Raw genomic sequence first — 23358 nt, 5'->3', positions numbered from 1 at the left:
TGTCCTCAATTTCAACGCGTTCCTAGAGAAAACCAAGCTGAAAGATGATGGCAGCAACTATACGGACTGGGTCCGGAACCTGAGGATCATCCTCATAGTAGCCAAGAAAGATTATGTCTTAGAAGCACCGCTAGGTGAAGCACCAATCCCAGAGAACCAAGACGTTATGAACGCTTGGCAGCAGCGTGCTGATGATTACTCCCTCGTTCAGTGCGGCATGCTTTACAGCTTAGAACCGGGTCTCCAAAAGCGTTTTGAGAAACATGGAGCATATGAGATGTTCGAGGAGCTGAAATTAGTTTTTCAAGCTCATGCCCGGGTCGAGAGATATGATGTCTCCGACAAGTTCTTCAGCTGTAAAATGGAGGAGAACAGTTCTGTTAGTGAGCACATACTCAGAATGTCTGGGTTGCACAACCGCTTGTCTCAGCTGGGAGTTAATCTCCCGGATGACGCGGTCATTGACAGAATCCTCCAGTCGCTTCCACCAAGCTACAAGAGCTTTGTGATGAACTACAATATGCAGGGGATGGAAAAGACCATTCCCGAGGTATATTCAATGCTGAAATCAGCGGAAGGGGAGATCAGAAAAGAACATCAAGTGTTGATGGTGAATAAAACCACTAAGTTCAAGAAGGGCAAGGGTAAGAAGAACTTCAAGAAGGACGGCAAGGGAGTTGCCGCGCCCGGTAAACCAGTTACTGGGAAGAAGTCAAAGCATGGACCCAAGCCCGAGACTGAGTGCTTTTATTGCAAGGGAAGTGGTCACTGGAAGCGGAACTGCCCCAAATATTTAGCGGACAAGAAGAAGGCCGGCAACACCCAAGGTATATGTGATCTACAAGTAATTGATGTGTACCTTACCAGTACTCGTAGTAGCTCCTGGGTATTTGATACCGGTGCAGTTGCTCATATTTGTAACTCAAAGCAGGAACTACGAAATAAACGGAGACTGGCGAAGGACGAGGTGACGATGCATGTCGGGAATGGTTCCAAGGTCGATGTGATCGCCGTCGGCACGCTACCTCTGCATCTACCCACGGGATTAGTTTTAAACCTCAATAATTGTTATTTAGTGCCAGCTTTAAGCATGAACATTGTATCTGGATCTCGTTTAATTTGAGATGGCTACTCATTTAAATCCGAGAATAATGGTTGTTCTGTTTATTTGAGAAATATGTATTATGGCCATGCCCCGCTGGTCAATGGTTTATTTTTTGATGAATCTCGAACGTGATGTTACACATGTTCATAGTGTGAATACCAAAAGATGTAAAGTTGATAACGATAGTCCCACATACTTGTGGCACTGCCGCCTTGGTCACATTGGTGTCAAGCGCATGAAGAAGCTCCATGCAGATGGACTTTTGGAGTCTCTTGATTACGAATCATTTGACACGTGCGAACCATGCCTCATGGGTAAGATGACCAAGACTCCGTTCTCCGGAACAATGGAGCGAGCAACCAACTTATTGGAAATCATACATACCGATGTGTGCGGTCCAATGAGTGTTGAGGCTCGCGGAGGATATCGTTATGTTCTCACTCTCACTGATGACTTAAGTAGATATGGGTATGTCTACCTAATGAAACACAAGTCTGAAACCTTTGAAAAGTTCAAGGAATTTCAGAGTGAGGTTGAGAATCCACGTGACAGGAAAATAAAATTCTTACGATCAGATCGTGGTGGAGAGTATTTAAGTCACGAGTTTGGTGCACACTTAAGGAAATGTGGAATAGTTCCACAACTCACGCCGCCTGGAACACCTCAGAGAAATGGTGTGTCCGAACGTCGTAATCGCACTCTATTGGATATGGTGCGATCTATGATGTCTCTTACCGATTTACCGCTCTCATTTTGGGGTTATGCTTTAGAGACTGCCGCATTCACTTTAAATAGGGCTCCGTCGAAATCCGTTGAGACGACACCGTATGAATTATGGTTTGGGAAGAAACCTAAGCTGTCGTTTCTAAAAGTTTGGGGATGTGATGCTTATGTCAAGAAACTTCAACCTGAAAAGCTCGAACCTAAATCGGAAAAATGCGTCTTCATAGGATACCCTAAGGAAACTATTGGGTATACCTTCTACCTCAGATCCGAAAGGCAAGATCTTCGTTGCAAAGAACGGGTCCTTTCTGGAGAAGGAGTTTCTCTCGAAAGAATTGAGTGGGAGGAAAGTGGAACTTGATGAGGTGATAGTCACCCCTTCCGAACCGGAAAGTAGCGCAGCGCGGGAAAATGTTCCTGTGGTGCCTACACCGACTGGGGAGGAAGTTAATGACTATGATCATGAAGCTTCAGATCAAGTCACTGAACTTCGTAGGTCCACAAGGACACGTTCCGCACCAGAGTGGTACGGCAACCCTGTCCTGGAAATCATGTTGTTAGACAACGGTGAACCTTCGAACTATGAAGAAGCGATGGCGGGCCCGGATTCCGACAAATGGCTAGAAGCCATGAAATCCGAGATAGTATCCATGTATGAAAACAAAGTATGGACTTTGACTGACTTGCCCGATGAGCGGCGAGCCATAGAAAACAAATGGATCTTTAAGAAGAAGACAGACGCGGATGGTAATGTGACCATCTACAAAGCTCGACTTGTTGCTAAGGGTTATCGACAAGTTCAAGGGGTTGACTACGATGAGACTTTCTCACCTGTAGCGAAGCTGAAGTCCGTCCGAATCATGTTAGCAATTGCCGCATACTATGATTATGAGATATGGCAGATGGACGTCAAAACGGCATTCCTCAATGGCTTCCTTAAGGAAGAGTTGTATATGATGCAGCCGGAAGGTTTTGTCGATCCTAAGAATGCTAACAAAGTATGCAAGCTCCAACGCTCAGTCTATGGGCTGGTGCAAGCATCTCGGAGTTGGAACATTCGCTTTGATGAGATGATCAAAGCGTTTGGGTTCACACAGACTTATGGAGAAGCCTGTGTTTACAAGAAAGTGAGTGGGAGCTCTGTAGCATTTCTCATATTATATGTGGATGACATACTATTGATGGGAAATGATATAGAATTCTTGGAAAGTATAAAGGCCTATTTGAATAAGTGTTTTTCAATGAAGGACCTTGGAGAAGCTGCTTATATATTAGGCATCAAGATCTATAGAGATAGATCGAGACGCCTCATTGGTCTTTCACATAGTACATACCTTGACAAGATATTGAAGAAGTTCAATATGGATCAGTCCAAGAAGGGGTTCTTGCCTGTATTGCAAGGTGTGCAATTGAGCAAGGCTCAATGCCCGACCACGGCAGAAGATATAGAAAAGATGAGTGTCATCCCCTATGCCTCGGCCATAGGGTCTATTATGTATGCCATGTTGTGTACCAGACCTGATGTAAACCTTGCCGTAAGTTTGGTAGGAAGATACCAAAGTAATCCCGGCATGGAACACTGGACAGCGGTCAAGAATATCCTGAAGTACCTGAAGAGGACTAAGGATATGTTTCTCGTTTATGGAGGTGACGAAGAGCTCGTCGTAAAGGGTTACGCCGACGCTAGCTTCGACACAGATCTGGATGACTCGAAGTCACAAACCGGATACGTGTATATTTTGAATGGAGGAGCAGTAAGCTGGTGCAGTTGCAAGCAAAGCGTCATGGCGGGATCTACATGTGAAGCGGAGGGCAGCCTCGGAGGCAGCACAGGAAGCAGTCTGGATGAAGGAGTTCGTTACCGACCTAGGGGTGATTCCCAATGCGTCGGGCCCGATGACTCTCTTCTGTGACAACACTGGAGCTATTGCCCTTGCGAAGGAGCCCAGGTTTCACAGGAAGACCAGGCATATCAAGCGTCGCTTCAACTCCATTCGTGAAAGTGTTCAAAATGGAGACATAGATATTTGTAAAGTACATACGGACCTGAATGTAGCAGATCCGTTGACTAAACCTCTCCCTAGGGCAAAACATGATCAACACCAGGACGCAATGGGTGTTCGATTCATCACAATGTAACTAGATTATTGACTCTAGTGCAAGTGGGAGACTGTTGGAAATATGCCCTAGAGGCAATAATAAATGGTTATTATTATATTTCTTTGTTCATGGTAATTGTCTATTATTCATGCTATAATTGTATTGTCCGGAAATCGTAATACATGTGTGAATGCATAGACCACAACGTGTCCCTAGTAAGCCTCTAGTTGACTAGCTCGTTGATCAACAGATAGTCAAGGTTTCCTGACTATGGACATTGGATGTCATTGATAACGGGATCACATCATTAGGAGAATGATGTGATGGACAAGACCCAATCCTAAGCATAGCATAAAAGATCGTGCAGTTTCGTTTGCTAGAGCTTTTCCAATGTCAAGTATCTTTTCCTTAGACCATGAGATCGTGCAACTCCCGGATACCGTAAGAGTGCTTTGGGTGTGCCAAACGTCACAACGTAACTGGGTGACTATAAAGGTGCACTACGGGTATCTCCGAAAGTGTCTGTTGGGTTGGCACGGATCGAGACTGGGATTTGTCACTCCGTGTGACGGAGAGGTATCTCTGGGCCCACTCGGTAATGCATCATCATAATGAGCTCAATGTGACTAAGGCGTTAGTCACGGGATCATGCATTGCGGTACGAGTAAAGAGACTTGCCGGTAACGAGATTGAACAAGGTATTGGGATACCGACGATCGAATCTCGGGCAAGTAACATACCGATTGACAAAGGGAATTGTATACGGGATTGATTGAATCCTCGACACCGTGGTTCATCCGATGAGATCATCGTGGAACATGTGGGAACCAACATGGGTATCCAGATCCCGCTGTTGGTTATTGACCGGAGAGGCGTCTCGGTCATGTCTGCATGTCTCCCGAACCCGTAGGGTCTACACACTTAAGGTTCGGTGACGCTAGGGTTGTAGAGATATATGTATGCGGAAACCCAAAAGTTGTTCGGAGTCCCGGATGAGATCCCGGACGTCACGAGAGGTTCCGGAATGGTCCGGAGGTGAAGAATTATATATAGGAAGTCAAGTTTCGGCCACCGGGAAAGTTTTGGGGGTTACCGGTATTGTACCGGGACCACCGGAAGGGTCCCGGGGGTCCACCGGGTGGGGCCACCTATCCCGGAGGGCCCCGTGGGCTGAAAGTAGAAGGGAACCAGCCCTTAGTGGGCTGGGGCGCCCCCCTTGGGCCTCCCCCCATGCGCCTAGGGTTGGGAACCCTAGGGGGGAGCTTCCCCCTTGCCTTGGGGGGCAAGGCACCCCTTCCCCCCTTTGGCCGCCGCCCCCCTTGGAGATCCCATCTCCCTGGGCCGGCGCCCCCCCAGGGGGCCTATATAAAGGGGGGAGGAGGGAGGGCAGCAACACACAGCCTTGGGCGCCTCCCTCCTCCCCTGCAACACCTCTCTCTCTCTCGCAGAAGCTCGCCGAAGCCCTGCCGGAGACCCGCTACATCCACCACCACGCCGTCGTGCTGTTGGATCTCCATCAACCTCTCCTTTCCCCTTGCTGGATCAAGAAGGAGGAGACGTTGCTGCACCATACGTGTGTTGAACGCGGAGGTGCCGTCCATTCGGCACTCGGTCATCGGTGATTTGGATCACGGCGAGTACGACTCCGTCATCCACGTTCATTGGAACGCTTCCGCTCGCGATCTACAAGGGTATGTAGATGCACTCCTTTCCCCTCGTTGCTAGTAGACTCCATAGATGCGTCTTGGTGAGCGTAGGAAAATTTTAAAATTATGCTACGATTCCCAACATATCTAGCATGGAAAGTGTTCGGAACTCTAAGTCGTTTTCGTTGGTGGGATGGATACACCTCCCAAAATGTTTTTATCTCTAATTTTTTTTGCTTTGACCTCTGGCACCTCTACAAATCCCTACTTCCCTCTGCGAAGGGTCTTTCTTTTAATTTATGCAATTTTTATTTTGAAACTTGAGTCTCCATCTTCCCTCATAAAAAGCACCAACTAGGAGGCAATATGATCATACTTAAGTATTGGGTGTAGTTAATATTTGAGTGTGTTCCATGAATGGATCAATGTTTGAGCATGATGCGCTAGGGATAACTTATTTTAGCATTGATATTTTGAAAGACATGGTTGCTTGTTGATATGCTTGAGTATCTAAATTATTATGTCAAAACTAGACTATTGCTTTGAATCACATAAAAGTCCAAATGTCCATGCTATAAAGAAAATAATATGATATGACATGATAAACAACACTCCACATCAAAAATTCTGTTTTTATCAGTTACCTACTCGAGGACGAGCAGGAGTTAAGCTTGGGGATCCTGATATGTCTCCAACGTATCTATAATTTTTTATTGTTCCATGTTGTTTTATTATCAATCTTGGATGTTTTATAATCATTTTATATCATATTTTGGTACTAACCTATTGACATAGTGCCAAGTGCCAGTTGTTGGCTTTTCCATGTGCTTTACATCGCAGAAAATCAATACCAGACGGAGTTCAAATGCCACGAAACTCCACGATGATTTTTTATGGGCCTGATGGAAGATGTTGGGCCCTTGTTGCACCTAGGGGGAGTACCGAGGAGGGGACAACCCACCAGGACGCGCCCACCTCGGGTGCCCCCCGGACCGCCTCTTTGCTCTATAAATACCCCAAAAATACCACAACCCTAGGGGAGTCGACGAAATATTTATCCAGCCGCCGCAGAGTCCAGAACCACCAGATCCAATCTAGACACCATCTCGGATGGGGTTCACCACCTCCATTGGTGCCTCTCCGATGATGCGTGAGTAGTTCTTTGTAGACCTTCGGGTCCGTAGTTAGTTTTTAGATGGCTTTCTCTCTCTCGCTGAATTCTCAATACAATGGTCTCTTGGAGGTCCATATGATGTAACTCTTTTTGCGGTGTGTTTGTTGGGATATGATGAACTTTGAGTTTATGATCAGTCATATCTTTTTATATCCATGAAAGTTATTTGAGTTTCTTTGATCTCTTATAGCCTCGTATTTCTTCTCCGATATTTGGGTTTTGTTTGGCCAACTTGATCTATTTATCTTGCAATGGGAAGAGGTGCCCGGTAGTGGGTTCGGTCTTACGGTACTTGATCCCAGTGACAAAAAGGGAAACAACATGTATGTATCGTTGCTACTAAGGATAAAAAGATGGGATTTATATCTACGCAATAGATAAACGGATCTTGTCTACATCATGTCATCGTTCTTATTGCATTACTCCGTTTTTCCTTGAACTCAATACACCAGATGCATGCTGGATAGCGGTCGATGTGTGGAGTAATAGTAGTAGATGCAGGCAGGAGTCGGTCTACGAATCTTGGACGTGATGCCTATGTAATGATCATTGCCTGGATATCGTCATAATTATTTGAGGTTCTATCAATTGCCCAACAGTAATTTGTTTACCCACCGTTTGCTATCTTTCTCGAGAGAAGCCACTAGTGAAACCTACGGCCCCCGGGTCTTCTTCCTCATATATTTGCTTGCGGTCTACTTTTCCTTTGCATTTTTGTTCAGATCTATTAAACCAAAAACACAAAAATACTTTGCTGCACTTTATTTTATTTGCGATCTATTATTCCAATCTATTACAAATTTCTGGCATCGTTACCCGAAAGGGATTGACAACCCCTTTAACACGTCGGGTTGTGAGGTGTTGTTATTTGTGTGCAGGTGCTGTTTATGTTGTGTTGCTTGGTTCTCCTACTGGTTCGATAACCTTGGTTTCTCCACTGAGAGAAATACCTACCGTTGTTGTGCTGCATCATCCCTTCCTCTTTGGGGAAATACCGACGTAGTCCTAGCAGCTGACAGGAGCTTTTTTGGCGCTATAGTCAGAGAGCGATCAGCACTCATTTATGGTAGAGTTGCTTCAATGATGAATACTTGAGTTTTCTAGTGTAGTGCTTCAGATAAGCTTTGTAACGTCAAATTAACGTCAATGATGCCTCTACTCCCAAATTGTCACTCTCCAAACCTAGAAAATGCGACCTCTGAGCGCACCGCACTGCCACTTCTCCTTAGATAGGTCACCGGCCCTCCTTATCAGCTGGTTCTGCCAATGTGGGAGTACGAGGAGACGATCATCGATCGGGTGGAGTTGTAGCTTTCGAGATGTGGTTTGGTAGGTTTTTGTTGAATCTAGCTTCAGCTTTCTGGAGGTGATACCAATGGTGTTCAATAAAGTTTTCTTTGACGACGCGTCATTGGTGGTGGCGGCAGCGCCAGTCCGATGAATAAGGTCCCCTTGAGTCTCTCCATCTTGATGGCGTCGTTTTCTGCAATGTCGATGACTCGTCGGCGTGTTTTGTCGTCGTTCGTTTTAGCCGGTGAGATTATTGTTTGCAGGGTTTGTTGGCAGGGCATCATCAGTAGCTTTCCTTTGCCTTTTGGTCCTTCGAACTTGTCTCCTTCACATTGATGTGGCCTCTGATGTTTTTTTATACCTATGAGAAATAATGAAGGTTCGTCTCTTTGGATCTGTGGCCATATATTCAAGCGGTGATGGTTTCTTCTCTAAGGCGATGGCTCATAGAACCGTGGCATTGATGACTTTAAGATATGTGATCAACAACGACTAGTTGGCTCCAACGATGAAGTGGCATGCGGCAGCGCGTCATCGGTCTGTTCGGGCAGATGAAGTTGATCAACCTAGAGACTACGATGTAACATTTTTGGGGGGGGGGGTGTGTGCTTTTCGAGGGAGGGGTTTGTAGTGTTGCGCTCTAGCACCATTGGACGCCTGGTCACTCTGTTAATGCAAGTGTTGCCTTCCCTACATCACGATGGCTAGGGAAAACTCGTTCCCTCCAAGCTTCGTTAGAGAGCCCATGGATTCACCTCCCCTCTATCTCCCGCTTCAGTAGCTGGTGGCAGGGTGATCCTGGTGCCTCCACTCCGGCTAGTAGTTTAGGTTAGGTTTTTTTTTAATCCTCACAGGTGTGGCTCTCGGGCGGACGGCAACACTTCTTCTTCAAGTTTGCCTTCCGTTCTCCAATCCTCTCTGAATTCGTCTATCTAGCTGTAATTACAGAGCTCCAAGGTAGATTTTTGTCATCTCCTTCGGTCGGCGAGGTTATGGTTTCAGATCTATTAAAAGGGTTTAGCGTTGACGATTGTGGCTCCAGTGTGTTGGTGCTTAGGGGCATATGCACGAAGACTTTCCGGCTACCGGTGACAAGGTCAAACCGGCTCTGATAGAGGAGTGGCGACAGTGGCACATCAATGGCTCGTTTTGGCAGCGATGGTGGTTGTTAGATGGTCTAGAGACCTCAATATTATTTTTATTATGTTTGAAGTGCTTTATACCTTTTGCGAAACTTTCAGATCCTTTTTGAGAAAAAAAATAGTGACTAAGCGCCTGTTCGGCGGCTCTCCGCGGAGCGGAACGGGCGGAGCGCCCTTTTACCAGCTCCCCGATATATAACTGGATCGCCACTCCGCTCCGGCACGGAACCGCGGAGCGGAGGGAGTCCGAACGGGCCCTAAGAGGCTTTTGTATTACTGGACGGAGGGAGTAGTTAATTGGAGTTTTTTCTTCCACTGTGAGTTTAGCAGACTACTACAGCACCGTACAAGCGTGTAGTACTACTTCCTAGTGCTTGTGCGCCTTGCTCTACCAGACCTGGATTCGATCGGAGTCGATGGCGAACGCCGGGCTACGCGCCTACCGGGAGGTGCTGCGGCTGGTGCGGCGGCTGCCTGCCGACGCGCGGCCCTACTACGCGAAGTACGCCCGCGAGAACTTCGTCAACTACCGCCACCTTTCTGCCGACGACGACCTCGCCGGCCTCCTCCGCCGTGCACATGACCACTCCGCCTGGGTCCTCTCCAAGGTACAATAACGTCAACCGAATGCGGTGCTCCTTCCCACTCTCTGCGTGTTCATCGCACCATCCATTTCATTCGCGGCTCATGGGAATGGAATGCCAATGGATCGACCTATTCCTGCCAGCTATCTCACTGTTCCTGGTTGTGTAACGCGTGGCTTGCAGTACTGCATCGACGCGGCGGAGGCGGCAGGGCGGCTCAAGGAGATCTGCGGCGAGGGCGGTGCCGAGTGAGGGGAAGATCGTGGCAGGAGCCCGCGGCGCGGTGGTGCGTGCACGCAAGGTGTTCGGCTATATGACTCTGAGGTGTTTTTCAAGTTCCATGCCCGAACAGGGTGAATTGCCCAGTTCTACCTGTAATGTTTTGTTTTAGAGCTGGGCGCTTTCATGTTTCCAAATGTTCTACAGTAGTGGGAAATAAGATCAACATTCTGCTTCTAACTTGGTAATGTTTTGAACTCGGGCCGACTATTTAGAGGCTGTACGTAATCCCTCCGCTCTGCAGCTCAACTCCGCTGCAGAGCGGAGCGGCATGCAGTTGTATTTTGGCGAGCGGCTAAAAAGGTGCTCCACACGCTCCGCTCTGTAGTGAAGGAGTGGAGGATTGCCAAACACAGCCTTACTACATTGCTCCGTGTTCCAGTGCAGCCTTCGTATTGCTCTGTTGACTGCCAACAACAGGCATCGTGGTCCTGCAACCTGAAATCTTAGCTGGATAACTTGGTAATTCAGTAACATTGTGCATAGCCTCAAGTAGTCAAAACTTCTCTGGTTACATATTATAAATGTTTGTTTTGTTGTATGCTGGAATGAAATGTAGCTCGCATACTCATCCCAATCCTTAATGAAATGGAGCTCACGTATTCATCCCTATCCTTATTCAATCGGACCATCCAAAATAAAAAATCCATGAAGTAGCTAAAGTGGGAAAAATTGATGCTCCAGAAGAGCCTCTAGTTTTTACTCAAATTTGTGCTTAGCTGGTCAACAATGGAAAAGATGTTAGTATTGCCCTTCATCAACCTCACATGGCTCATAGTAGTAGTGACATGTTTCCTTCTTTCTATGTTGGAGCACGCGTTCTGTTGTCCCTTTCTCCAGACAAATTGTGTAACTGAAACTGGAGTTCGGAGTCAGGATGTAGATACTAATTAATTGAACTCCCACTGAACCATTGTGTCGGCATACAGCATAGATCAAGGTACGAAGTATATTTAGTGCAATGGTTAATGTCTATCATCTATGTTATAGTCCTAAACTGAGTAACCAAATTGAAAAGAATTCGTGGGATTTTTCCCTCATATATGTCTATCACGAATTTGTTCATGGACTTTCATTGGTGCAATATTTGACAACATTTTTAAGATGATAAAACAAGTATGTTAGTCAAGCAACCTCTGTAAGCTAACTATAAAATATCAGTACTATTCCACAAGGGATAAGCATCAAATTAAACATGTGTGCACACCTTATTTCTTAGGAAAGCGGCATATTTAAATGTATATCCTACAAAATCTGAAAAATTACAGCCTCTGAAACTGGCCAAACATTACTTGCACCAAAACACATAGGAAGTAGCGGCGCGGGTCCCAGCGAGAAAAAAACCGCATGTGGTCGAATAGGAGGAAGAGGTTAGCGGAGTTGAAGTCGGGGACACAGCAGTTGCGATGTAGTGGAGGCGGTCGGCAAGGTGGAAGCGATCGGGGCAAGGCGCTGGAGCTGGGGTGTCAGGGAGACGACCGAGGTAGGGTGGGCGAGGTAGGTGAAATCGGCGGGGGTCAACACAGGGGTGTCGGGTACTGGAGGACAGTGAGGTTGCCGACTTTGTGGCATTGGGTCCCGTGGCCAGCAGGGAGAGGCATTGGCATAGAGAGTGTGATGGTGAGGTCGGGTGTGGGGCCATGATGCTACGCAACCCATCCCAAGAAATCCATGCCGGCGGGCGCCGACTCCCATAGCTAATCAGGGTAGGTGTGGTGGCGTGGGCGAGGTTGGGGCATGCGGTCCTCAACTGCCATGGGAAGAGGATGGACGTGGTTCAACGGCCACAGGAGAGCCGATGCTTCTGATGCATAGGGAGGGGTGGATCTGAACCGGGATGATGAAGAAGGGAAGAAGACGCGGTTGCGCCAGATCGATGCGAGAGGATAAAGCGATAGGGTGGGACCTGCGCAGTTTTCGGAGTCCATGAGAAACATCTAGTCTAGTCTAAACCAATGAAAAATTAGCACGTTATAACAAAATTGCGCCACCTTTAAAATACACTATTAGCGAATAATTATACACTGACTTATTTAGCAAGACATTGTTCAGAATGCTAGGGCGTGCTATTAGCGGTGCTATAGGGTACTATTTTTTCATTGGTTAAACACACTATAAAACTGGGAGTGAACTGCGTTGAAAAAACTAAGAGTGATTCAGAAAAACCAGACAAACGGTGATTATGTATAAAAAATTATCTAGTAAGGCATTGCTCAGAATGTTAGAACATGCTATTAATGGTGCTATAGTGTGCTATTTTTCCGTGGTCTAAACACAGTACAAAACCGGGAGAGAACTATGTTAAAAGAACCAAGAGTGAATAGGAGGAAAAACGCTGTAGCGTGCTTTTTTAGTGGTCTAAACACAGTATAAAACTGGGAGTGCGTTGTGTTAAAATAATCAAGAGTGCGCATGAGGAAAAACAGGACACACATCACTTATGTACACGGAATTATCTAGCGAGGCATTGCTCAGAATGCTAGAACGTGCTATTAGCGGTCCTATAGCATGCTATTTTTTTTAGTGGTTTATACACAGTACAAAACCGAGAGTGAACTCTATTACAAAACCAGATTTAACCAGAGCGAAAAACGGATACGTGTCGCTCACGGAAGAGCTCACGGCTAGCACTAAAAGTGCACACGAGGTGCCGAAGTTTATTCGCTTTAATTCTCTTATATACATATTTCCAGTGACTAAAACATCTAAATATAAGAAGTGAAAAGGTCAAAGTAGTAAAAAAAACAGAAAAGAGAAAGAAAAAAATGGCAACCATAAAGGCAAAAACATGGCAACCTGTGAGAGCCCCTGGTCCAGCATTGGAATTGCACGAGATGAGCTCTTGCTTAGCCACTTTATATATCTTATAGTATATATTTAGACCACATGCAACTATGGCATCTCACCATAATTGGCACATGTGTACACCAATTAGTTTTAGCAATTATATAAATGCATGCATGCATCCTCCATACCCAATTTCCTTCTCCCGCACTATCGTGCTTTTATTCTGAAACTACTACACACACGGCAATTGTGGTGAACGACATCATGACAATAGTTAATCCAACAACTGGAGCTATTTTGCCTTGGACTTGGATGGTGCGATATGTCACACGTGTGCATTTCGTCTGGTCAGTGTCGTGGATGTAGCACTGCTCATATACTAATAAATGTCATTCAACAATAGTTATATTCTAAGTCAGTCCGATAAATATTTCTAGGTTAGACTGATAAATTTTCCCAATTGTCTAATGTGATGTCCGAATTCTGGATAGATAAGTTGAGATCTCAGGTAATATATTTGGTTCCTTTCCCAATCATTGCCATTTAACGATGGATGAACTCTAGATGATACAACAAAGAAAATTAATATGCCCACTCGGCCAGTCGATGTAATTGTGCTCCCAAGTGCCATTATATCCATGTTTACGTTATATATATAAATTTTATGCATAAACAATCAAATTGTTTTCGATATTTGCCACAATAACACAAAACGTACAACAGATTTTCAACGGCTCAACAAAAATCCCAAACGAACCAACAAGCCGCGCACTATTCGCTGTAGTGTCCAATGGATCATAGTTCCTTGCCCACTTAGTTTATCCAAACAAATTTCCATTTTTATAAATCCGGCTTACTTTAGAAGCCGAAATGTCAATCGATCTTATCCAAAAGGCATCCCACCTTGTAAAAAACAATTGCTCATTTTCTTGAGTCTTGACCTAGTAGACATAATCATCATGCGCTATCGTGGGAATTTTGAGTGTGTGTGTGGGGGGGGGGGGGGGGGGGGTGGGGGGGGAGAGGGGGTTATAGAATCCTTCGCAACTTCTTTTTAATAATCCAAGTGGTGGCACCAGACTGCAACATTATAAAGAAGAACATGCCTCATTTGCATTGGTTCCACTTATATCAGTAGTATTAATTTTGTAATACTGTTGTTCCACTAGTCGCCAGCTGCTAATCTGCACAATATAGTTAGTTCAGCTGTCCAAAGCATTAGAAGGTTCCGCGTTAGTGCATTGGTTGGTCTAAAGTCGAAATTAATATTATTTGGAGGGTGTTGCAGCTTCCTGACAATTAAGGGTGGAGCTATGGTCAACCACTCAACCCCCACATGCGTCAGGCTGTGAATCAACTGTGGTAGGATGATTAGGAAGAAGGTGGTATCCCCAGTCCACTAAGGTGCTCATATGGGTACGGTGTAAGTGCGTGCGTTCATAGGGTGAGTGTATGTCTGTGTAGTGAGCGACTTTGATTGTATTGTGTTAGAAAAAAAACGCACGGGTCATGCCCCCCAAGCTTTGGCAAAAACATGAATAAATTTTATTAGGGACCGCTTAGATAGATTGGAAAATAAAATAAAATAAAATATAGCTTTAGCCCCCCTCCCCAACATAATTTGTGTGTGTTTCACACCCCTAAGATCCTGTCCCGCCAATGCCTGCCATATATGTTTCACTCTAGGAGGGAAATGTGCCTTATAAAGAACAAAAGGTTGACAAAGAATCATTGTAAATGACTTCAATGGTCCTGCCATTTTTGAGATAAAACACACGAGAAGAAATAAAAAGGAGCAATAGTAGTATGTGCGAGGCTAAATTCTGACCACCTTCTTTTGGATTGTAAAAAGAAAAATTGTGTTCGAATTTTGCCATTAGGAACCATCGCCGCCGCTACAGAGACCATGATTATACCACAACCGTTAAAGCACCCCCACCAGCAATCTCTGCCTCTTCCCCGCCTCCAACGGCAGCACCTGAACCGTCAACCCGCTCTAGCCCAACCACTTGTCTTCCACCTCCCTCGGTCGGCGTTGTCACATCACAGCTCTGCCGTGTGTCCTGCCCAAGACGCCTCCAACTTTGGTCCGCCACCATCCCAACCTTCCCTCTAAGCCCTGAGTCTTCGGAGGATAACACACACGATTCGCCTGTGAAGAAGTCACTATAGGGGCCACTGAATGATCCGCTTGAGTTTTTTTGGTTTGTGCGGTTTGCTAGCTCGACCTCCTGATGTACTCGCCGCCAGGGAGGTTTTTTCAATAATATTTCATCTAATAGTGATAAAAAATAGGTGGTCGAAATTGACCAAGCGCATGCAACTACGAGGTCGATCGTGAATTAACCATAGAAAGTAAAGAAGAAAATCACTAGTATTATTTTGTGCAAGTATGCCAACTTGCATTGCAGTATGTTGCTTGCAAGTGGTCTCCTAGAATCTCGTTCATCTTAAGTAATCACCCATGCTAGCGTGTCCAAATGATTAACAATACTCTCTCCAATCCAAAATAAGTGTCGTGATTTTTAAACTAAGGCTGAGGGAGTACAAAATATATTACTCGGTGAGGCAGGTGTACACATTAGCCGTCGCAATTTGTGCAAAATATGAACCTGTCAAAGTCAAAATTAGGTTTTATTTTTTTGAGAAGTGCAACACGACGACACGTTAACAGAGCAATCAGCGACAGGAACACTCAACCTACAATCACACGCAACTACGCGGAAAGCGGGCCATACGCGTCAGCGGCACAGGCCAACAAGCCTCCTAACGGCGTGAGGGGGGTGCCTAACGGCCACCAACCCCAACGCCCCACGCGAGGTAGACGGGCCAAACGGAGCCGCCATCCCTTCTCGAACCCTCCGCGCGCGTCGGATCCTTCGCGTGGCGGAGACGAGCACGAGACACCCATCAAACGGACGGAACCGTCACGGCACGGGATAGATTCCTTCTCCACCGGGGCCCGTCACCAGCCAGCATAAATACCCACCCCCTCCCCTCCTCCAATCCTCACAACAGCTCCCAGGAACGGAACCAACAAATCCACACCCAATCTCGTCTCCGATCGACTCGAGAGCTCGTCGAATCCTCCTCCCCCATCGTCTCAAGGTACCGAGCTTGCTTCCCCTCTCCCCGTATCGTCTGGATCTGCGTTGATTAGATGGTTGGATGCGTAGTATTGTGGAATTTCGTCGGTTTCTGCTCCGTTCTGATGCTGTGGAACGATTCCTGTTGTACAATCTGTTCGCGCGTGTCAGGTTGGCGAAGCTTTGGCGAATTCTTAGGGATTTTTGCGTGTAGGTTGAAGGGGTAGATCTGTTCGTGTTCGAGGTCAACTCCTTAAGCCGTATAGTCTCGCATGCATGATTTATGTACTGGTTCGTCCGCTACTTCGTGATAGATTCGTCTTTAACTCTTTATTATGGTCGAATTCAATATTAGCTTTGTGTCGTAATTCTCTCTCCAGGCGCGTATACTGCTTGATGTGTCGCTCGTGCTCATATTCTGTACCGAGATCGTCCTAATACGCATAGGATTGTAGATTGATTTCCCCTGAAGAAGCCAGGCTTCTCTTTCCTTGGATGATAAGCATGTCCGTCAGCTATGTTGGATCATTGAGATAAATGGTTTTTAGATTTTTTTTTGGGTGCATCTGCGCGACAGTCTGTTTGCTTCTCGGAAAAAGCTTACAGACTTCTCTATGTTGGATCATTGAGATAGTGAAGAAAATATGTTGCTGCCGTTTGTTTATTCTCTACCGTCTGTAGATTGTTTTTTTCTCGGAAAAAGCTAGGTTTCTTCCCTTAGATGATAAGCATGTCTGACAGCTACGTGGAATCACAATCTTTTAGTTTCTTATGGTCATGAGCATGCACCTAGATATATGGCTACTGCCGTTTCCTTATAATCTCTATGGCGTGATGTAAAGAAGCTTATTTATTAGTAGTGTTTATCATATCAGTTTGCTTCTTGAGGCTTACCAGTCTGTTTGGGATTCTTCTCTGCAGATGCAGATCTTCGTGAAGACCCTCACTGGCAAGACCATCACTCTGGAGGTTGAGAGCTCTGACACCATTGACAATGTTAAGGCTAAGATCCAGGACAAGGAGGGCATTCCCCCGGACCAGCAGCGCCTGATCTTTGCTGGCAAGCAGCTGGAGGACGGCCGCACCCTGGCCGACTACAACATCCAGAAAGAGTCCACCCTTCACCTGGTGCTCCGCCTCCGTGGTGGTATGCAGATTTTTGTGAAGACCCTCACCGGCAAGACCATCACTCTGGAGGTTGAGAGCTCCGACACCATTGACAATGTTAAGGCCAAGATCCAGGACAAGGAGGGCATTCCCCCGGACCAGCAGCGCCTGATCTTTGCTGGCAAGCAGCTGGAGGACGGCCGCACCCTGGCCGACTACAACATCCAGAAAGAGTCCACCCTTCACCTGGTGCTCCGCCTCCGTGGTGGTATGCAGATTTTTGTGAAGACCCTCACCGGCAAGACCATCACTCTGGAGGTTGAGAGCTCCGACACCATTGACAACGTCAAGGCCAAGATCCAGGACAAGGAGGGCATTCCCCCGGACCAGCAGCGCCTGATCTTTGCTGGCAAGCAGCTGGAGGACGGTCGCACCCTCGCCGACTACAACATCCAGAAGGAGTCCACCCTTCACCTGGTGCTCCGCCTCCGTGGTGGTATGCAGATTTTCGTGAAGACCCTCACCGGCAAGACCATCACTCTGGAGGTTGAGAGCTCCGACACCATCGACAACGTCAAGGCCAAGATCCAAGACAAGGAGGGCATTCCCCCGGACCAGCAGCGCCTGATCTTTGCTGGCAAGCAGCTGGAGGACGGCCGCACCCTTGCAGACTACAACATTCAGAAGGAGTCCACCCTTCACCTGGTGCTCCGCCTCCGTGGTGGTATGCAGATTTTTGTGAAGACCCTCACCGGCAAGACCATCACTCTGGAGGTTGAGAGCTCCGACACCATTGACAACGTCAAGGCCAAGATCCAGGACAAGGAGGGCATTCCCCCGGACCAGCAGCGCCTGATCTTTGCTGGCAAGCAGCTGGAGGACGGTCGCACCCTCGCCGACTACAACATCCAGAAGGAGTCCACCCTTCACCTGGTGCTCCGCCTCCGTGGTGGTATGCAGATTTTCGTGAAGACCCTCACCGGCAAGACCATCACCCTTGAGGTTGAGAGCTCCGACACCATCGACAACGTCAAGGCCAAGATCCAAGACAAGGAGGGCATTCCCCCGGACCAGCAGCGCCTGATCTTCGCTGGCAAGCAGCTGGAGGACGGCCGCACCCTTGCAGACTACAACATTCAGAAGGAGTCCACCCTTCACCTGGTGCTCCGTCTCCGTGGTGGTCAGTAATTGCTCTGGCGTTTGACCTGCTGGTTTATCCTGGTCGTCCGGTGGGTGGTGCCCTGTCGTTCATTTGAACTGTTTCTCGTTCGTGTCAGTCCTACTGTGTTGGTTTAATGAACTATCGAGTCCCCGTGTTATTTGTTGGTTGAAACGGTTGCTGGCACAGCAGTATCGTTATAAGTAATGAATAACTGAACTTCAGATATTGCGCTAATTTGCTGTTGGTTCTGTATATTGTGCTTTAATTGCTTGCTTGCAGTTTTGATCTGGCAATTATCTTACTATCGCGGCCTATATGATTTCCTTCTTGCGTTTGAATTTGCGGCTTTCTGTGATATCCTTCTGGAGTAGATCCTAGGTTCTGAAAAATGTTACTGTGTGTAATGTTCAGATTTGGATGATGCAATTTTATTCTTCTATCTTGTGGATAATGCTGCGGATTGTTTCTTAATGCAAGTTATCCACGTATGTTATTTCTTTCAACTTTGTTGGGTTGACTGCTGCGCTATTGCGTGACCGGTTTGTTGGAATTCTCGTTCCAGTTTTTGCAGCGTGTGTAGTTCAGTGCTATAGATACAAATATTTATTTAAAAAAAATCTTGAGTTAGATGCATTGTCGTTCATATGGTGGCGCTAACTCATTTTCCTGGGTGTAATTCAACATTGCATTTTCCCAGGGAAGCTTCTTCCATCTCAAAATGCTCTAAGAGCAAGCTTCTATCGAAAAGAGATCAACTTCTATATGCATATTCTTAAAAAAAAAACTTCTATATGCATATTTATTGCTATTACGGGACTAATTTGATGTTGATGATGTTGGTATACTATCTACAGATTTGGTCAAACTTAAAATGATTGATTTAGGATAAGCCTGGAACTTCAAATATTTCAAAATGGAACTTCTGCAAGGAAGGTTCAAACAGGCCTCCTCTCTTGCATTTTCCGCCCTCGTGCACATACACGGATGCTTATGGTGCATCCCTTGCACCTAGTGGGAAAAAGAGCATATTCACGCAACATCAATCTATCTAGGTTATAAAAATGAAAAACGATTGGTGCCGGCCGACCGGCCTCGCCACGCACTCGTTCGTCGTGCCGTCCCATCTCCTTCCGGTCTTCCTCTAGCCAGGGGAATGGCTGACGACTGAAGATCCTCAACTGCGGTGTTGTTTGCTACATTTGGCGACGAATTTAGCTGTGACCGGCATCATTTTTTTGCTGGAACCGGCTATGAAATATGCGTTGCGGCCATGTCACACAGAGGACCGGCATCATTTTTTGCTGGAACTTGTTACGAAAATAAGTTGCGCGGCCGTGGCACACCGAGGATTTTGGAAAATGTTCATTTTAAACCCTGAACTCGTAGAGGTTCGGCAAAACGAACCCTCAAGTCCAAATCCCGGTCGATTGCACCCTGAACTATGTAATTCTAGTCTAAATCGAACCCTGGCATCATTTGAGACATAAAAACGCTGACGTGGCAGGGATTCGTCTGGTTGGTGGGCCCGTCCTTCGCGCTGGGCCAACTCATTTTTTTGTATGTTAAAAAATGTTTTTTTTCTTGTTAAACTGTTAAAAAAGGAGCACCTATTAGACGCAGCGCGCAAAGAGACCCGCGACTGGGCCGGCCCACTAACAAGAAATGAAGGAGAGCGCGACGTAAAAAGTAACAGAAACGTGCGGGGCGCAGCATGGAATCGAACTCGCGACTTTCTATTCCTTAACGCGTGCCAGTAGCTACTGGAGCTAAAGAGTAAGTGCTACATACAAAGCACGATTTCCTTTTTAATCCCACTGGTGCGGCACATCCAAAACAATCTTTACAAAATTTTGAATGTTTCTTGAAAATTTAGGAAAACAATTAAACGCCTAATATTGTTCTGAAAACGAAAAATATTTTTGGAATTCAATTTCTTTTGAAAAGCAGAAATAATTTTTGAAATTACAAAAAAGTTAGAAAATACGAACATATTTTGAAATCCATGAACATTTTTAATACACGACCATCTTTTGAATATGTGAATATCTTTTGATCTGTGAATAATTTTTGGAAAATGAGAACATTTTTATTGAAAGCACTAACAATCCTTACCAAGCACGTCACCTCACCTTTTCTGAATAATTTATTCCAATTTCTTCTTTTCTCTTTATTTTGTTCGTGGAAGCTCTTTATACAGTTTTTTTTCACTTTTCATCTAATGTGTGAAACTTTCTTCAGTTCTTTTTTTTAAATTCGTGAACCTTTTCACAAAACTCGTGGATTTTTTTGAATCCGTGAACTTTTTTCAAATCCACAAACTCTTTTCAGTTTTACAATTTTTTCCCAAAATCCGTGAACTTTTCTTTTGAAAATCCACGAACTTCTTTTTTACAAAATTGAACTTTTTCTAAATAAGCAAACTTTTTAAAAAAATTCGTGACCTTTTTTTCCTTTAGAAAATCTGCTTCACGATGTTTTTTTTGTTTTCTGTTTCCTGCTAATGGTCACGAATTTAAGAAAAAATGAAAAACAAAAAATAAAGGAAAGCGTAGGAAAACAAGAAAAAAAAGATAAAAAGAATAGAATGAAGAAAAGGAAGAAAAAGGGAGCAAGTGAACACAACGGATGTGCTCTTCCTAGTGGTAACATCCATCGACCAACAACACGAGGTATCGGGTTCGGGTCACCCTGCGTGCTTATGTTTGCAGTTTTAAAGAAGAAGAAAAGTTGCACGTTTTAAAGAAGAAAAAAACTAAAGCGGGCCGGCCCAACGGGGAACAATGCGCAATGACACAGTTTTAAAGAAGAAGAAAAATTGCGCGTTTTAAAGAAGGAAAAAAATCGTTCATAAAAAAGGGAAAAAACTAAAGCAGGCCGGCCCAACGGGGAACAGTGCGAAATGGCACCAATCCCGGCCATCCTTTGACACGTCGACAGTCCTTGTCTGCCAAACGATGCCAGGGTTCAATTTAGAGCGAGATTGCAAAGTTCAGGGTGCAATTGACCGGGATTTCAATTTGAGGGTTCGTTTTGCCGAACCTCTACAAGTTCATGGTTTAAAATGGACTTTTTTCGAAAGATTTTGCTGGAATCGGCGGCAATGAATGTTACAATTGGTGGTAAGAAATGCTGCAACTGCCGGGCGGTGGTGCTGGAGCGGAGGTGAGTCGGGGCGACCGCACGACTGCGGTTTGCTGTAATTGGCAACTTTTTTGCTGGGATCGGCGCCGCCTGATGCTGGAACCGGCGATGACGGGATGATGCAAGCTCCATGGAGCGATTTTTTTGAGCACGGGAGATTGCTGCGTGGGCGGCGAACCGGCGGTGCTGTGAGCATGGTTGCCTCATGCGAGGGGTATGTCGGAAGCCTACGACGCTCGTGCCCTAAACAATTTTTTTTGGGAAGAAGGAGTCGATGTGGGGAGGAGGACGAAGCGAATAGGAGGAAGATCCAATGGTGCGGGAGACCCGAAACGGGAGGCTGCGTGCCAACCTGCCGAAATTTGGTCCAGTCGACCTGCGCTTAGTACTGCCAAGCAAAATTCAAATCAAAATTCATAACATTGCTTGGGATACTTAATTTATAGTCCAGAGAAGGATACTTGTTTCTATGAAAAGCCCCGCACTTTATAGGGAATAAGGCCCTATTCGGTGTCGCTCCGCTCTCGGAGCTGGCGAAGTTGCAATTTCCTCGCTCCACAGATTTCGGGAGTTGGTGGACCGAACAGGGTCTAAAATTACCTCGTTCAAAATGGATGCATTATGGATAATAAAATTATAGTAGAGGGATGCAAAATGGACCACACCCTTGATAACCCACAAGTATAGAGGATCGCAACAGTTTTCGAGGAAAGAGTATTCAACCCAAATTTATTGATTCGACACAAGGGGAGCCAAAGAATATTCTCAAGTATTAGCAGTTGAGTTGTCAATTCAACCACACCTGAAAGACTTAATATCTGCAGCAAAGTATTTAGTAGCAAAGTAATATGAAAGTAACGGTAACGGTGGCAAAAGTAACAGTAGTAGTTTTTGTATCAAATGTAACACTGGCAACGGAAATGTAACTAAGCAAAGATCAATATGTGAAAAGCTCGTAGGCAATGGATCAATGATGGATAATTATGTCGGATGCGATTCCTCATGCAACAGTTATAACATAGGGTGACACAGAACTAGTTCCAGTTCATCAATATAATGTAGGCATGTATTCCGAATATAGTCATATGTGCTTATGGAAAAGAACTTGCATGACATCTTTTGTCCTACCCCCCCCCCCCCCCCCCCCCCCCCGGTGGCAGCAGGGTCCTATTGGAAACTAAGGGATATTAAGGCCTCCTTTTAATAGAGTACCGGACCAAAGCATTAACACTTAGTGAATACATGAACTCCTCAAACTACGGTCATCACCGGGAGTGGTCCCGATTATTGTCACTTCGGGGTTGCCAAATCATAACACATAGTAGTGACTATTGACTTGCAAGATAGGATCAAGAACTCACATATATTCATGAAAACATAATAAGTTCAGATCTGAAATCATGGCACTCGGGCCCTAGTGACAAGCATTAAGTATATCAAAGTCATAGCAACATCAATTTTAGAACATAATGGATACTAGGGATCAAACCCTAACAAAACTAACTCGGTTACATGGTAAATCTCATCCAACCCATCACCGTCCAGCAAGCCTACGATGGAATTACTCACGCATGGCGGTGAGCATCATGAAATTGGTGATGGAGGATGGTTGATGATGACGATGGCGACGGATTCTCCTCTCCGGAGCCCCGAACGGACTCTAGATCAGCCCTCCCGAGAGAGATTAGGGCTTGGTGGCGGCTCCGTATCGTAAAACACGATGAATCCTTCTCTTTGATTTTTTTCTTCCCGAACGTGAATATATTGAGTTGGAGTTGAGGTCCGTGGAGTCTCAAGGGGGCCACGAGGTAGGGGGGCGCGCCCTGCACCCTCATGGACAGGGTGTGGGCCCCCTGATGTTGAGTTTTTCGCCAGTATTTTTTATTATTTCCAAAATGTGTCTTCGTGGATTTTCAGGTCATTCCGAGAACTTTTATTTCCGCACAAAAATAACACCATGGCAATTCTGCTGAAAACAAAGTCAGTCCGGGTTAGTTTCATTCAAATTATGCAAGTTAAAGTCCAAAACAAG

The 23358-nt window shown here is 45.7% G+C and overlaps 2 protein-coding genes across 2 annotated transcripts; both read left to right on the top strand.

Moving 5' to 3' along the window:
* Positions 1-9495: 9495 nt before the first annotated feature.
* On the top strand, positions 9496-10240 carry LOC109781347 (LYR motif-containing protein At3g19508). The gene is made up of 2 exons (XM_020339948.3): positions 9496-9788; positions 9948-10240. The coding sequence occupies exons 1-2, from the start codon at positions 9597-9599 to the stop codon at positions 10014-10016; spliced, it is 261 nt and encodes an 86-aa protein (XP_020195537.1). The 5' UTR covers positions 9496-9596; the 3' UTR covers positions 10017-10240.
* A 5549-nt stretch (positions 10241-15789) lies between these two features.
* On the top strand, positions 15790-18419 carry LOC109781346 (polyubiquitin). The gene is made up of 2 exons (XM_045229767.2): positions 15790-15938; positions 16838-18419. Exon 2 carries the CDS (start codon positions 16838-16840, stop codon positions 18209-18211), a length of 1374 nt encoding a protein of 457 aa, XP_045085702.1. The 5' UTR covers positions 15790-15938; the 3' UTR covers positions 18212-18419.
* The last annotated feature ends 4939 nt before the right edge of the window (positions 18420-23358 follow it).

The sequence above is a fragment of the Aegilops tauschii genome, chromosome 6, assembly GCF_002575655.3.
Source record: "Aegilops tauschii subsp. strangulata cultivar AL8/78 chromosome 6, Aet v6.0, whole genome shotgun sequence".
NCBI classification, from domain to species: domain Eukaryota; kingdom Viridiplantae; phylum Streptophyta; class Magnoliopsida; order Poales; family Poaceae; genus Aegilops; species Aegilops tauschii.
This window is presented reverse-complemented; position numbering and strand designations above follow the sequence as displayed.

Bases quoted from the DNA above. Each gene is read 5' to 3' on its own strand.
- LOC109781347 (XM_020339948.3), top strand. From the start codon at position 9,597: ATGGCGAACGCCGGGCTACGCGCCTACCGGGAGGTGCTGCGGCTGGTG. The intron at 9,789-9,947 runs GTACAATAACGT...CGTGGCTTGCAG, and splicing joins CCGCCTGGGTCCTCTCCAAG to TACTGCATCGACGCGGCGGA.
- LOC109781346 (XM_045229767.2), top strand. From the start codon at position 16,838: ATGCAGATCTTCGTGAAGACCCTCACTGGCAAGACCATCACTCTGGAG.